This window comes from Moschus berezovskii, chromosome 20 (genome assembly GCF_049115385.1).
Source record: "Moschus berezovskii isolate FMDL1 chromosome 20, NW_MosBer_1.0, whole genome shotgun sequence".
NCBI lineage: Eukaryota > Metazoa > Chordata > Mammalia > Artiodactyla > Moschidae > Moschus > Moschus berezovskii.
Genome location: NC_142479.1, coordinates 29,977,854 through 29,994,723, shown reverse-complemented (window position 1 = coordinate 29,994,723; position 16,870 = coordinate 29,977,854). Strand labels below are relative to the sequence as shown.

The 16,870-nt window shown below is 42.1% G+C and overlaps 1 protein-coding gene across 15 annotated transcripts in view; it reads left to right on the top strand.

Annotated features, from left to right (window-relative positions):
- Window positions 1–6,524: 6,524 nt before the first annotated feature.
- Window positions 6,525–16,870, top strand: part of RHOT1 (ras homolog family member T1) — a 91,830-nt gene continuing 81,484 nt past the window's right edge. For 4 of the 15 annotated variants that reach the window (XR_008682656.2, XM_055401284.2, XM_055401285.2 and 1 more), the window contains exon 1: window positions 6,526–6,729. Coding sequence is in view for 12 of the 15 variants with exons in the window: in XM_055401284.2 (XP_055257259.2) it covers window positions 6,654–6,729 (76 nt within the window). In the remaining 3 variants the exon portion in view is untranslated. Of the gene's footprint in view, window positions 6,730–16,870 lie in introns of all 15 variants that reach the window. The other 11 variants (XM_055401354.2, XM_055401296.2, XM_055401320.2 and 8 more) reach the window with 7 other exon arrangements.

Below are 16,870 nucleotides of genomic sequence, written 5' to 3'. Positions count from 1 at the left end.
TGCATTGACAAGCAGGGTCTATACCACTAGCGTCACCTGGGAAGCCCTGATATCCTACAATAATGTTTCACCTTAAAGCACTGCTATTTTTCCAAATATTTCTATTACTTTTATATAAAAGATGTTATTAATGTTGACATTTTACAAGAGACGATTGTACTAAAAATGAATTCCTAATCTTTAGCACGTTTTCTCTTTCCTTTGTACTCTCATCTTTTGTGTACATCATTTTTTTTTTTTTTTTTTGTAGTTGCACTAGGTCTTCACTGCTGTACGTGGACTTTCTCTGGCTGCAGTGAGCAGCGACTGTTCTTTGTTGTGGTGCATGGGCTTCTCATTGCGGTGGCTTCTCTTGCTGCGGAACATGGGCTATAGGCGCCCTGGCTTCAGCAGCTGCAGCACGGGCACTCAGTAGTTTCAGTGTGTGGCTCCAGAGCATGCTGCTGCTGCTAAGTCGCTTCAGTCGTGTCCGACTCTGTGCGACCCCATAGACGGCAGCCAACAGGCTCCCCCGTCCCTGGGATTCTCCAGGCAAGAACACTGGAGTGGGTTGCCATTTCCTTCTCCAATGCATGAAAGTGAAATGTGAAAGGGAAGTCCCTCAATCATGTCTGACTCTTAGCGACCCCATGGACTGCAGCCTACCAGGCTCCTCCGTCCATGGGATTTTCCAGGCAAGAAGACTGGAGGGTGCCATTGCCTTCTCCGTCCAGAGCATGCAGGCTTTAGTAATTGTGGCACACGGGCTCAGCAGTTGTGGCTATAGGGCGCAGGCTCAGAAAAGCACTGGGCTAGTTGCTCTACAGCATGTGGGGTCTTCCCGGAACATGGAATGAGCCCGTGTGCTCTGCAGTGGCAGGCAGATTCTTATTTACTGTGCCACCAGGGAAGTTCCATCGATTAGTTTTTAATTACCCAATAATACCTGTGCATGCCTGCAAAAGTTCGAAGGTGTGGAGGGTAAAGGTTACAGAAATACATGTTATACTTAGTTTTTAAATAGTTGTAATTGTATAAACGGTTTTGTATTCCTATTTTTTAACTTATTTTGTGAATACTTTTCCATGTCTTTGATAGACATTAGTTTTTCCTTTTTTGCCATTAAAAATTTTTTCTTAAATATGAAAATATGATAACACATTTACAGGAGACTTGAAAAATATAGAGCAAAGTTACATATAGTCCCACTATATATTACCATTATTTTTTAAGTCGATGAATTAAGATGCTATTAGTTTTAATGACTGCAAAATTTCCAGTAATTTTATAAAGTCGCTCAGTCGTGTCCGACTCTTTGCAACCCCGTGGACAGTAGCCTACCAGGCTTCTCCGTCCATGGGATTCTCCAGGCAAGAATACTGGAGTGGGTTACCATTTCCTTCTCCAGGGGATCTTCCCAACCCAGGGATTGAACCCAGGTCTCCCATATTAGAAGCAGACGCTCTAACCTCTGAGCCACCAGGGAAGCCCTAGTAATTTTATATCATACTTAATTTAGCTATTCTTCACAATTGTATATTTTCCACTTTCTACTATTGTGTTATGATGCTATAAATAGAATAGGTATGTGTAGATGGGCTTCCCAGGTGGAGCTAGTGGTAAAGAACCGACCAGCCAATGCAGGAGATATGAGATGCGGTTTCCATCCCTGAGTCAGGAAGATGCCCTGGAGGAGGGCATGGCAACCCACTGGAGGATCCCATGGACGGAGGCTACAGTCCACGGGGTCGCAAAGACTCAGACATGATTGAGCGACTAACACAGCCACACACACACCAAACGATGACTTCCCAGGTGGCGCAGTGGTAAAGAATCTGCCTGCCAATGCAGGAGACGCAAGAGATGGGGGTTCAGTCCCCGGATCGGAAAAATCACCTAGAGGAGGAAATGGCAACCCGGTTCAATATTCTTGCCTGGAGAATCCCACAGACAGAGGACCTCAAAGAGTCGGACATGACTGAAGTGACTTAGTGTGCATGCATAATATGTAGATATATATTTCTTCTTTTAGATTATTTGCTTGGAACATATTTACTTGTGGTAATTTCTTTGCAGAGATGAGCAAATTATAATTTTACTATTGTACAGAATTTTTTGTTTTGTGGAAATGGCTTGTGGCCTAAATTTTTTTTGAGAATCTCTGGTTGGCACAGATAACAAGTCAGCACAAACTTTAATGTCTCTGCAGTAATTAAAAACTATATTAAGTGCATTTTTGTCATTCAGAGTTTACGATTTGGGCAGTCAGGCTAATCAATTTGCCCTTGGAAAGATAAGGCAAATCAGCAAATGAATCCCAAATTTAAAAATGCAGTTGCTGAGCTTCCTTGGTAGCTTAGTGGTAAAGAATCCACCTGCCAATGCAGTAGACATGGGTTCAATCCCTGGTCCGGGAAGATCCCACAGTCAGCAGAGCAACTCAGCCCAAGCACCATAACTGTTGGGCCTGTGCTCTAGAGCCCAGGAACCCTAACCATTGAGCCCACATACTCGCATGCCCTCAAGCCCGTGCTCTGCAAAAAGAAAAGCCACTGTAGTAAGAAGCCTTCACAATGCAATGAAGAGTAGCCACTGCTCACTGCAACTAGAGAAAAGCCCGAGCAGCAACACACACCCAGCACAGCCAAAAATAAACACATATGTAAAATTATTTTAAAAATCCCTGTACTCTAAAAAAATAAGTAAATATTTAAAAATGCAGTTGTTAAGGATGATATATGAACATGTTCCATATATTAAGTAATGTGATAAATGTTTTATTGCATTATTTAATTCTCAAAGAGCTCTATGAACTAATTTTGCTGATGGGGTTTTTCAGAGAGGTTATGTAGCTTGTCTAATATTGCACAGGTAGCCAAGTACTGGAGATGAAATGTAGACTCCAGAGCTCATGCTCTTAACCTTGACATGAGGGAAGTCAGGCCACCTGGGGGCAAGAAGGTCTGAGAGTCTTCTCAATATCAATTATCTCTTAATCAAGAGTGTTTTTACAATATTATCTGAAAGCTTGAGAAAATTCAAAAGAAAACTGGATGCAGCCTCATTACCAGATGAGGCTCTTGTCTGGAAAAATGTCCCCTTAGTATGGTTAATTATAATCAAATATCTTTTTAAAGTAATGGTGCTGAATGATGTCTCTTTTGGCCAAATTAAACAAATAGAATCCACGTCCTCTGGAGACCAATCCATGTGACTATGCAGAGGACATAGATGTTTGACCAGTGAGTCAAGAACAAGTGCATTCAAAGGTAAGATAAAAAATTTACTCTGTTATCGAGTCATTAGAGTTTTCTGCTCTGCCAAAGCAACTTGGCAGGAAAAGAGGAAGTCTTCCTGGAAGAGACAGGAGACGAGAGTGAAGACGGATGCCACTTTGGGTTTAATTTGAGAGACCAAAGATAGATGGATCTGAAGAGTGGGACCAATGCCAACCCACCTTATTTGGCTTCCTGCCCAGGACTGTGTCTAACTCACCCATCAGAGACCAGCCTCTTGTTCCACCCAGTGTCCGTCATTTAACACACACTTTATCTTCTATCCAGCAGGCCTGCCCAGTAGCCCTGGGGCGTTCCACTGTCCTGAATCTCAGAGAAAGGCTATGTTGCAAGTTCCTTCTTTGATAGGTATGAAAGATGGAGCCTCTTATCTCTTGGGGTAAGTACTTTGTTCAGACTTTCCAGTGTCCCCTTCACAGTTGAGGAGCCAAGAAGTTTGTCTTGTGAAGGTAGAACTGCTTCCCAGCATTCCACAGGAAAATTCCACCAGTGCCTTCTAGATACCAATCTGTCCTCTTGGCTTTATCCAATCTGCTTAATATCCAGTCATCAATCTATAATATCCCAGCTGTAAATTCCACTGCCAACAACTCCATTCTCTGACTTCTATTTTGCTGCAGTGTGTGTCATGGTGTGGCTCAGTCCTCAGGCTCAGAAAGTTTTATAGAAGTCATTTCTCTCACGAGTTATTTTATTTATTCAGCATTTGTGTAAATTACAGACCATGTTCCAGACATTCTTTGAAGCATTTTCCTATTATATTCACTCATTTAATCTTTGTAACAATCTCATGAAGTGTTATTTCCATCTGGCAGATGAGGCTTAGAGGAGCTTAAGCAATTTGCCTGACAATGCACAGCTAGGAATTGGTAAAGCTGAGGTTCAGACTTAGGCAGGCAGATTCCAGAGTCCCTGATTTTAATCACTGAGCTATGCTGTTTGCAAGAGAACTTCTGAGTGGCCCCTGATGAATGTCTGTTAACATAGGAGAAGGGCATAAAGTTCAAGGCAAGGCAGGAGGCCAAAGCTTCAGAAGTATAGCTGATTGGGAGATGGGAAGGGATGGTAAAAAGGAAACTTACATTGCTTGAGAGGTACACTCTGGCTTGTCAGACTCCCCACTCCCACTAATTAGGGACTGTTGTTATTCTTTTATACCAAACCATTAGTCCTTGCCAGTGAATAGGCAAGATGAGTTAAGGACTGGAGGACAGAGAGGAGATGGGAGATGGTAGAGCTGAAGGACCATCAGCAATAGGAGATGGAGGGCAAGCTGCAATTTCACTCACGCCTGACCTTGATGGCACAGGTTCTGGTTCTTTGCTGGATGCAATTGCATGTACCCTCTTGAAAAATACGATCCAGTGACATCTGGGTAGTAGGTCTTTTATTTTTCATCTTAGATGACACGGTAGCACTGGATTGCATTCTGAATGGATGTTGTAACATTTGTGTACTGTTCTACTTTTGGGTCCAGTGACTCAGAAACTAACAGTGCCTACTTAAATAAAGAAAAGTCCCCCTGTCATTTACTGCGTTGGGACTCTATTCAGTGTGAACACTTGTTCCCATCTTTGAAAGTTCTCAACTTGAAGGTTCACATGTAGAGGACTTACTGTACTAAAAATTCTGAGGAATACTTTCCTCTGAAACAGCAGGCCATCAGGCCTTGTGAAGTTCATCTTATTTGCCTCCATCCTGGAATATGACTTATTACCTCCCAGTGAGCAGAGATTGTGTCTTTCCTGTCTTCCTCCTTAAATCACAGAGTGATTTTTGGAAGGGCTCCCACCCCTATGCTCCTTAGGGATATCATATAAATAAGACAGTGAAATATTGTTGTAAACATAACAATGAATTTGCCTCAAAACCTACGGATTTCAACTTTTCAGTGAGCTTTATGACAGTAATGATCTCGAGATTACAGAGCAAGTACTGTGAGTCTGGTAAACACTTGACATGTATTATCTTTATTCTTCACAACCACCCAAGGAAGTAGGTACTATTATCATTATTGACATGTTATAGAAGAAGGGGCAGTCTTGGAGAAGTAAAAGAACTTACTCAAGATCACATAACTATCAGGTGATGGGCTCTGGGTACAAACCCATGCAGTTTGCCAGCATGGTCTTAACTGCTGCACCAGACCACAAGGCTTCTCTCAGGAGAAAAGAGGGTTGGTATAATGTACACGTCATTTCCTTTAAAAAATTCATTTTCAGGGACTTCCCTGGCCGTCCAATGGTTAAGATTCCACTCTTCCACTGTAGGGGGCATGGGTTTGATCACTGATCCGGGAATTACAATCCTGCATGCCAGCATACCATGGCCAAAAAAAACAAAAAATCATTTTGTAATATTTACCATAGGAAAAAAAGGAATATCATGCCTTAGTGTTTCTTCATTTATTCTAGACACCTCTCTAGCTCATCTCCCATTGTATTCCAAGCTTTGTTTAAGGATTAGACATATGGCAACAAATTCCTCCGGATGGAGAAAGTCAGAAGAAATTAAGGCAATGTTAGACAAATCAGTAAGAGTTTATTATTCAGTGCCACCTATATGCCCAGTACGGTGCTGGGCAAACCTATGTAAAGAGAAGTATCAGAAGACCCTGCCGAAAGTAAACCATACACAGAGAGGAAAAACATTTAGTTTGGTTACAAAGAAATGAAGCTGTTTACACTGAAAGCGTAGAAACTAACCTCATTATTTAGAATCATATTTTATAAACATCACAGGTAAAAAGCAGCTAGGATGGTGGACTTTGGGTAATGGAAAGGGCTCGATCCTGGGAGTCAATCAAGCACTTTCTGAGGGCTTTGGCCAGTAAGGTGGGGGAATACTGCTGAAAACCAGGTAGACAGGTCGCTGCTCACCTGGAGCTTATAGTTATTCTGGTGAGAATATTCCCGCCCCGAGTCACACTGCCAAGTTCTAGCTATCTGACCTTGAGCGAGGAATTCTGCCCCTGTTCGGCAAAAGAAATGGGGTCAAGACTAGCGACTCTGACACTCAGATTCCGGGTCCAAAGCTTATCCCGACCGGTGTTCCCCGATGAGGGTGGGTGAGACTCCCGGGCGATGCGCTGCGGCGCACGGCACAGCTCGGGTGCCGCTGCGGGACGGAGAGCGTTCGCGTTCCGAAACCGCTTGTCCCTCGCGGCGCCCCGTCCTCCCCGCCGCCGCGGCGGAGCCGGAGGAGGCGGAGCCGGCGCCTGCCCGGCTCTCGAGCGGGGAGGCTGCTGAGGAGGCGGCGCGGCCGGCCCGGGCAGCCGAGGCTCGGGAGGGGCTGCGGGGGGAGGCTGGCAGGCGGCGCCGGCGGGGCGGGGAGAGCGGCGCGGCGGGCTGGGCGCTCCCGGCGAGAGGAGTCCGCTCCATGCCTGCGGGCCGAGGCCGGCCCCTGCGAGCCGCCGACATGAAGAAAGACGTGCGGATCCTGCTGGTGGGAGAACGTGAGTCCGCGCGCGCCGGGGGGCTGGCCGCGGCCCCTGCCGCCCCGCTGCCCTCCCCTCCGCGCCCTGTGCCTCGCAGCTCCTCGGCTCTTCTCTTTGGGCTGCGGCCCTCGACCTCTCGCCTCCCCCGGGCCCTCCTGAGACCTCCCTCCCCGGTCCCACCGTCGTGTTCCACCCCCCAGCCGCGTCTCCCTTAGCCCTGACCACCCGGCCTCATTCGTCCGAAGGTCCTCGCCTCCTTTCCCACTTGGAATCCTTTCCTCCCGGGCCTCCCCGTTTCCGAGGCCGCCTCCTCTCAAGCCCTCTCGTCGTCCGCGGAGATTCCTCTGTCCCCGCCAGGCAGGTGCTGGACAGGCAGGCAGACCGGCGGCCAGTTGGAAAGGCATGAACCGGCTCTCCCGGGGAAGCCAGGGGAGGGCTGCAGGACTGGGCGACTTGTGGGCAAGGTCAGGTGTCTCTGCCTGCTTTTGCGCTCGCGGTCTCCCTCCCTCTAGACATTGTAAGACGCGGAGCATTTTTTAAAACGATCTTTGCTCTTTGCATTGGAATCACCGTTTATTTTCCTCAAAAACGTACTCTCAGGTTCAAGTTATGCAAGTGTTCAAGGCATGCTTATCTGAGGAGGGTCCATCTGTGGAGAGAATTATTGTAACCCTGAAGTCTAGTTGCCCTCATCTTTTAAAACATTATTGTAATAGAATACAATAGAATCAAACTTGGTAGTTAATTTTAAAATGACGGGCACACATGAGACCCAAATAGACCAACATACGTGACACCCCCCCCAACCCTGAGATTCATAGATTTCACTTTTGAAGATGTAGTAAAGGAAGCATGTCTGTTCACTGACTTGGGGATAGAACAGCAGGGGCTGCTTGATATCTGTTGTGCAAGGTACTTGACTCAATTGGTAGGACTAAAATAAAAAAGCGGGCTGGGGAGGATTGAATTGTTTGTTTTGAAGTACATTTGGTAATGCTTTGGTTTTCCCAGGTGTCTCAGTGGTAAAGAATACACCTGCCAAGCAGGAGACACGGGTTCAATCCCTAGGAAATGGCAACCCACTCCAGTATTCTTGCCTGGGAAATCCCATGGACAGAGGAGCCTAGCAGGCTATAGTCCATGGGGTCACAAAGAGTCACACACAACAGTGAAAAAACCAGTTAAGGCTCTACCATTGCTTGCTTTGAAACTTTCTTTTCTAAACTCCTGTTCCATTCTAGAGTAGCTCCTCCAGGTCACTGTGATGCTCTCTAAGGAAGAAAACTAACATACTTTTACTCTCTTCTGCAGTGTTCTTTGCTGTTCATTAAAATCCTTGTTCACTTGCTATTGAATCAATAGAAATTTTCCTTTAGAATCAAAATTTAGAAGTAAGCTTAGCCAGACACAGTTTACTTTTTGGTTTGCAGCTGTGAATTTTAGTTTTAATTTAAACCACATATGTATCTCAGTCTGTGTTTTGCATGGACTTCCTTGACAAAGTTCAGGAGGATGATTCATGCTGATGCATTTGGAGCAAGATAGGGAAAGGAGTGAGTAGATGATGGGCTGAAAAAAACTGCTGCTTGAAAGAATTTTTTTTTTTTTAAAGCAGAAATTTCTCTTTTGGTTTTAGTATTGAATTTAGCAATTACATGTAATTCTTAGTCTGTAAAGTATCTAAATGGAAATGCTATGTAAGATACATGGTCAGCCTTAGGACATTTAAGTTAAGATGTTAACAGTGTTATGTTATGGCAGTGATTTAGTTACTAAATTGTGTCCGACTTTTGCAACCCGACTGTAGCCCGCCAGGCTCCTCTATCCATGGGATTTACCAGGCAAGAATAAAGCCTTCATTTCTGAGGAAGATATTTTTCTTAAAGAGAATAGTACCAAAAGCTTTAGACCAGATATCATATATACATGATTTTCCCCCACATTTAAGAATACTAGAAAGAGTTATGCTTATTTGAAATATGTAATTTCAGTTAGTTACATTAAAGGCTTGTATCCTGGGGGGAAATGATTGAAACATTGCTTTTTGAGATTTAATGTAACTTGACAACTGCTTAGCCTAGCTGTAAATGTTAGATAAACAGTGTGACCAAGTCTATTTTATTTTTTGGCCCCACTGTGCAGCATGTGGGATCTTAGTTCCCTGATCAGGGATCAAGCCCATGCCCCCTGCATTGGAAGTATGGTGTCTTAGCCACTGGACCACGAGGGAAGTCCCAGGACTGTTTTAACACTGGTTCGATACACAGATTTATCAGAAATAATAATTCTGTTGTATTTTTAAGATGGTTCAGTTCAGTCACTCAGTTGTGTTCTACTCTTTGCGACCCCATGGACTGCAGCATGCCAGGCTTCCCTGTCCATCACCAACTCCCGGAGCTTGCTCAAACTCATGCCCATTGAATCAGAGATTCCGTCCAGCCATCTCATCCTCTGTTGTCCCCTTCTCCTCCTGCCTTCAGTCTTTCCCAGCATCAGGGTCTTTTCCAATGAGTCATTTCTTCGCATCAGGTGGCCAAAGTATTGTATTTAAGATGGTTAACTAAGGGAACTAGGATAAGAAAAAGGAACATTGTCTCTCTGGTTATTGTTTCTCTATCACTTGAGTACATTTTATTGCTGTTAGTGTCAGTCCCTGCACCACACAGCAGTGTCATTCACTGAGGCTCCTAAATACTTGTGAGTGGTTTCAGCAGTCAGTTGGCTTAACCTGTACTGTACTCTGGAGGTGAAATGGATCTTTTCTTGGCTCATCCAGAATTTGGACTCTGAGCCAACAAGGTTTTAACACTAACTAGTTGCTTAATGCCTATTGACTGCTTAGATCAGAAAAGCTAGTCTGTCTATAAATATTAAAGTGTTCATTTGCAAAGAAAGCCAAAATATTTTTAAGTATCTTGTTTACCTTAATTATTGAGCATATTGAATACTGTTCAGGCCAAATTAAAAGTCAAATACCATTCTTTAAACAGCCTTTAAAAATGCAACCACACAAAGCTTAGTTTTTCATGTTCTAACTTTTCATAATCAATTTCATTGGCCAGAATTTGCATTTAGGTAGATTTGCATTAGTATGCTTAACAAATGTCCTTGTTATAGTATGAGGAATGAGCCTTATTAACCTTTTATCCAAATCATGTATCTTCATTAAAAGTACACAGGATAGTCTTAGTTTTAGTGGCCTTGTTTTAAATTAAACTGAGATATATTGGTCTTCTGGTCAAATTAATTAAGAAAGTGGAACTGTTGTCCTCTTTTTAAATATATCTGGTAGCTCTTTCTTGTCTAACTGCTTAGTTTATCATCAAAACCTCTGCCAGACTAGCTCACACTTTGGTTGGCTCTGGTCTAGGCTTTTGTAACATCTCCTTAACTGGTGTCCCTGCTTCTAATTTCGTCCATTCTTCGTGTAGCAGACAAGAGTCATCTTTAAAAAATATCTCAGATCCTGTTACCCAGGTTAAAAATTCTCTGATGATTTCTACTTAGAGTGAAGGCCATTAAACTTTTTAAAGCAGGCCTAACGGAGTCTTTCACAATCTGGCCCTTGCTTTGCTCTTGTACCACTCTCTCCTTCAGTTTGCTTTCTCTACAGGAAGGCTCTGACCCAGGCGTTAACCCTTTTCCCTTGCATAAGTGTTCACTTTTTGTTGTTGCTGTTGTTGCTTGGGCTGGAAGGTAAGCTTCATAAAGACCATGGATTTGTCTTGTTTATTGCCATTTCCCTGGGGTCTAGAATAGGCCTGGCAAAAAGTAGCACTCAGTTGTTGAAAGAATGAAAGAGTTCAAGCTAGTTTATTTAGACTTTGTTTCCTAAACCACTCCTTTTAGTCACAAAAATGTGATCATTCTCCTTTCTTAAAATCATATCTGCTGTGGTTATTGTTAGCATTTGAATGGGCAGCATTCATCCAGTCTCTTGTTCCATGTTCTTAGCTTTATTTTATTGGGAGAGATTCCTGTGTTCTGGCAATGCCATGTCTAGTTCATGTCTTGGCTGCCAGGAATTGTAGTTCTTGCCAAAAGAGGTCAGCTTCTCCTTGAGCCAGCAGAGGCCATTTAGAGGTTTGAAGGAGTTAGAGAAAGATTCTTTAGATTTAAGAGTCAAAGATACTTCAGGAATAAGCTAGTATTTATTTTAGAGAAAGACTTTCAGTGATCCTTTTTAAAACCACATTGCTCTTCATTCTGTTCATTGTTAGAATGACATTTAAAGATTAAACTGCTCCAGTTTTAATTATACTGTGTCTGGGTGATAGATACTCAACGCAGTATGGTACCTACTTTCATTTGGGTGATTGGTCACAGAAAGTCCAGTCTACTAGGTTGGTGCAAATGTAATTGGGGTTTCAGACAGTGAATTTTAAATCATTATAGCTAGGCTCAACCACATCTTTATTAATCAAAATAGGAACCATTACAATCAACACATTTTTGCCAATGAGAAATAAGTTGATTTATTCCTGAAGCATAAAAATCCATGATTCGGGATTCAACAAACTCTTGGAAAGCATTTTCTGCCTCCTGCTGGTTGTGAAAGTGTTTTCCCTGCAAAAAGTTGTCCTTGAAAAAGAGGTAGTAGATTGGCGAGAGGTCAGGTGAATATAGTAGAGAAGGCAAAACTTCATAGCCCAGTTCGTTCAACTTTTAAAGCATTGGTTGTGCGACATGCAGTCAGGTGTTGTCATGAAGAATTGGACCCTTTCAGTTGACCAGTGCTGGTTGCAGGTGTTGCAGTTTTCGGTGCATCTCATTGGTTTGCTGAGCATACTTCTCCATTGTAATGGTTTTGCAGGGATCCAGAAAGCTATAGTGGATCAGATGGGCAGCTGACCACCAAACAGTGACTGTGACCTTTTCTTGGTGCAACTTTGGCTTTGTGGAATGCTTTGGAGCTGCTGCTTGGTCCAGCCACTGAGCTGGTCATCGCAGGTTGTTATATACAATCCACTTTTTGTTGCATGTCACAATCTGATTAAGAAATGGTTTGTTGTGTAGAATAAGAGAAGATAACACTTCAAAATGACAATTTTTTTGATTTGTGGTCAGCTCATGGGGTACCCACTTACTGAGTTTTTTCGCCTTTCCAATTTGCTTCAAATGCAGAATGACCATAGATTGGTCCATGTTGAGTTCTTCAGCAGCTTCTCATGTAGTCGTAAAAGGATCTGCTTTGATGGTGTTCTCAGTTGGTTGTTGTCAACTTTTGATGGCTGGCCACTGCTCTCATCTTCAAGGCTCTCATTTCTTTTGCAAATCTTCTTGAACCACCACTGCGCTGTATGTTCGTTATCAGCTTCTGGGCCAAATGTGTTGATGTTGTGAGTTGTCTCCACTGTTTTACGACCCATTTTGAACTTGAATAAGGAAATCGCTTTTTGTCTAACATTATTTCCCTAGTCTAAAATAAATATAAAATAAACAGCAAGTAATTAGTCATTAGCAGGAACTCATAAAGCGAGAAATGTGCATTAAAATGGTGTATAACATAACCACATTTAAGAATATATTCCAGTATCAAATGGCAGAATTCTACAGTGCAAAACCGCAATTACTTTTGCACCAACCGAATACATCATCTGTTTTGTTTATATATAGAGTCTCTTCTATATCCTTCTTATTCGTGTACTGAGACTTGTTTTCTGCTGTCTTTTCTGCTCTCCTGGTGCCAGTTGGGCACTAGTGTTGGTGGAGTTTGAAAGAGAGGGATAGACCACAGCATTTGTCCTTCTGCAGCTGACATTGTCTGCATATGGTCGATGAAATTTTCTTTTGGAACAGTGCTCAGCTATTTCCCCAAATGCTAACATTTTGCAGTTTAAAATACAACTTCATCGTCACTCTCCTCCCTTTGTATTCTATTACAATAACTTAGGAAGAGCCAACAAGGCTTCTTAATAAAGAAGCAGATAAAAATGAGTAGATCCCTTTGGTACTTGAAGCATGGGGTGTTTGTTATCAAGAAAAATTTCCCAAAATGGCTGATAGGATGATAATTGGAACCAGAGAATGTTATTTCCGCTTCATGAATATTAAGAATTTGCTGTCATTTAGAACTGGATGTTCAAAAGCTTTGATGAAAAGACAAAGAAATTTTTAGCCTGGATAAATCTAGATAATTTACTCTGTAGTGATGAATTATGCTTCCCATGGATGACCTACTTAGAAGCATGGAGTTTCAGGCTGAACTGTAGCATGTTGTGTTGAACTGAATCAGAAGGCCTTCTGTCCTTGGGAATAATTGTGGCCATGCTTGTAATTTTCGTAGATCACTTTAATATTTGTCAGGCAAAATAGAGGAAGTAGAGACCGTCAGATGTCTGGCTAACAAAGGATAATTTTTTGTCCTCCATATCAATACTTATATTGTATATAATTATTAAATTTAATTATAGTTATTGTTATAAAATTGTACTATATAAAATATTTATTATATATTGTATTTATAGTAAATATAAATTTTAATTGATACAGTAACAGAGAAGAGCTTGGGATATTGTTCCTTTATGGAAATAATTTTTATTTTTCGGAGTAGTTAAAACTACATAGTGCTTATACTCATCTGACATTGTCATAGGGACTTTGTGTTTTTTTGGCCTTGACCAGGGATTGAACCGGCACCCTTAGCAGTGAAAGCATGGAGTCCTAACCACTGGACCCCCCAGGGAATTCCCATAAGGGACTTTTTTGATCATAGGCTTGTTTAAATAGCTTTAAATTTCTAATAATCTAAAATATTTTCCCTTCTCTTCAAGGCATTCATTTATTTCTCAATTAAAATTAGCTTGAAAGTGGCCTGTTTTAACTTTAAACCTGCTGCTTTATTATTTCTTTGATAGTTTCACTCAAGGTTAGGTGGGAAGACCTTAAGAGAACCAAAACAGCCCTAGTTTAGATTCTCCAAAGCATTCTGAAACTAAATCATATCTGTGTAACCCTTCATTAGTTAAAGCAGCTATCATCTCACTGCTCCTCCAAATGGAAACCCAAAATGACACTAGTGAAAACATGCCTGCTTATTGTCTTCCCAATTCAGTGTACTCTCTCTCTCGCTGTTATTTTGAACTTGTTTTAAAAAAGGAACTCACCCTTGGATTTTTATGTGGAAGAGATTCATGTTCTTTGATTTTTTTTTGTAAAGATCTTTTATTAGACAATTACTTCAGGAACTAGATAGGATTGTTTTACTGTAGTGAGTGCTATAGTGCCTCGGATTCCTCAACAGATGAGGCAGAATATGAATGAGTAAACAGAATATCACAGTCTGAAAGATAGTATCGATACAAATTTATTCCTGCTTTGGTATCGGAAATTTATTCCTACTCTCTGGTACTGCTCTCCTAAGTCTGTATGATCAAGCATAAGTAAAGTTTTTAAATTGTTGCTGTCTTTCCAAGGCCTCCTCTCCCTCAAGCTGTTTCCTTTCCTGCCTCTGAGGCCTGCCCTGTTGGAACAGACATGGTGGCAGGTCTGTGCTTTGACAGGAGTCGCAGCAGAGAGCCAGAACTGCCCTGAAGAGCTGAGCTGTGAAAAATTCTGATTTTCTTCAAAATAGTGATCTTTCTCTTCTGAAAATATCACTGGAGATACAAAGGGTCCTTGGGGAAAGCAGAAAGGGACTATGACTAAAGGGTTGTTCTAAGAAGAATGACAAGAATGGATGCACTTTAAAGGTTATGATTGAGGGGAACTTTAAAGGTAACACGGAACACCTGTGAAGACCTGCATTTTGCTTAGGGAACCTGAGTGATGGTGATTAAGGAGAAATGAGCCCTTAGCTGTTTTATAAACTACTAGGCATTTTGATATTGTTAATCGACATAATTTTGAACATTTTGTTTAACATTTTGAGTTGAGGATTCAAGGGTAGGTTTCTTCTGAAACTGGTGAGGGCCTTAGAATGGTAGGATACAAATAAAATTTTTTAAAGATAATGAGTTGGCCAAAAAAGTTCATTTGGGTTTTTCTGTACAACCTTATGGGAAAATCCAAACCAACTTTTTGGCCAACCCAATAATTCTAAAAAGGGGATTATGAAAAGAATCAGGACGTAGGCAGACTTCTGAAGACCCAAGAGTGGCACTTGTTTTCGTGACCAAGGAGTATCTGAGTTATTGAGGATCTGATTCATTTTTTTCCCATTCCTAACATAGTAGATCAAGGATAACATTATAGACCTGTACAGCTGACCTTTGAACAGCGCAGGTTGGAACTGCACAGATGCACTTATCTGAGGATCTTTTTCAATAGTAGAGGCTACAGTACTCCACAGTCCATAGCTGGTTGAATCCAGGGATGAGGATACAGAAGAATTGCTGATGCAGAAGGTCGACTCTAAGTTATACTAGGATTTTCAGCTGTGCATGTGTCAGCATCTCTTAACCCCAGTTGTTCAAGCGTCATCTGTCTACGATACCCAGGAGAGTTCTTCAGAATGGAAGAGTTTCTGGGGACCTCTGTGCTGGCAGTAGTTGTGGGGTTTAGGAAACCAGGGAAAAAGCAGGCATCTCTCTTGGGGCCAGAGAGGGCCCGAAGTTCAAAGGTCACAGGTATTGTAAATATCTGGAGTAAGAAGAGGGTGGCTTGGCTCATTTTAAGATAACCTTTTGTTGTTGTTTAGTCGCTAAGTGGTATCCAGTTGACCTTTGAACAATACAGGGGTTAGGGGCACCGACCCTCTGTGCAGTTGAAAATCTGCATGTAACCAGCCCTCTGTTTACTGTGTTCCTCTGAGTCTGTGATTCCAGATCGCAAATCTGCAGATTGTATAATACTGTGGTATTTGCTATTGAAAAGTCTATCAAGGTGGATCCGCACAGTTCATACCTGTGTTGTTCAAGGGTCAGCTCGATTTTACCTCCATTGTGAATAATCATGTGGAATTAGGTTGGATACTGTAAATGTGGAGATGAGTACTAACTTGAGCTGGCTGAAGGTTTGGAGTTGCTGGAACCTAAACAAGGTCGTGATGAAAGGAGTCATTTAAGTTATGAGATGCTGAATGTAAGTCATCAAGTACTAGAAATTCTTGGACCGCATATTGGCTTCATGCGTCCCTCTGTGTTCTTACAGATAGATGAATGTTTTTGTCAGATCACTGTCCCATACACAGTTAAAACAGGTAACAGATGCAGTTTGGGGATCTGCCTGCCATTTTGAGGATACTGCACGATAAGTTACCATTAATGTAATGTGCACTTTTGTATGTTATAGGCCTGTTTTCTGGCTGTGCTACAACATTAATAGCCTCTAATCCATTTTTTTTTTAACTGATGGGAAAATGGAGGCCCAGAGAGAGTCAGTGACAACTCAGGGTCATGCTGTTAATGGCAAAACGGTTCCAAAATCCTGCTCCAGTGCTTGCTTAACTCCTTTAATTCAAACTCCTCCTCAACACAACTACTACCGTTTTGCGTATTTAATGTGTGCAGGTATTGTTCCAAGCATTGTGCATCTGTCATCTTAATTAACTACTTCTGTAAAGCTGTTCAGTATAGACGAACAAAGTGAGGCTTCGTGGCTCGCCTGAGGAAACACAGCTTATAAGCGCTGACACCGAGATTGCAGTCCAATTCTATCTCATTCCAAAGCCTATATTCTTTTTTTCTTTTTTTGGTGAAATGTTTGTATAAAATGTAAAAAGATTCATATAACAAATACCCATCACCTGGCTTAATAAATAAAACATTACCGATCAGTTGAAGCCCCCTCCTCGTTGTGTTTCCCTCCCTTTCCCTCAAAGGTAACCAACCACTTTCTTGAAATTCAAATATGTGCTCTTAGCCACTATGCTCCATTTTACTAAGTGCGTTTGCTAGGAGCTACAGATTCACCAGTGAGCAAAGAAAACATGTTCCCTGCCCTTGTGGAGTTTCCTGTGGGTGATAGTGCAACACTTGTTTCTTAGTCTTTCTGGAGGTACTCATTAGCTGGTAGGACACGTCAGGTTTTTGCCAAGGAGGTCTAGGAGATCCTTCCGGAGACCACAGGTGATGTGCTGGAAGGTTGCTTAGATGTCTTTACTGATTCTTTTTTTTTTTTTTCCCTTCTAGGGAGCTTCTTTTATGAGCTTTTTGATTTCCTGCTACATTTAGAGAGACTTCTGGGAGGAGAAAATACTCACTTTTCTTCCTGCTCTTCC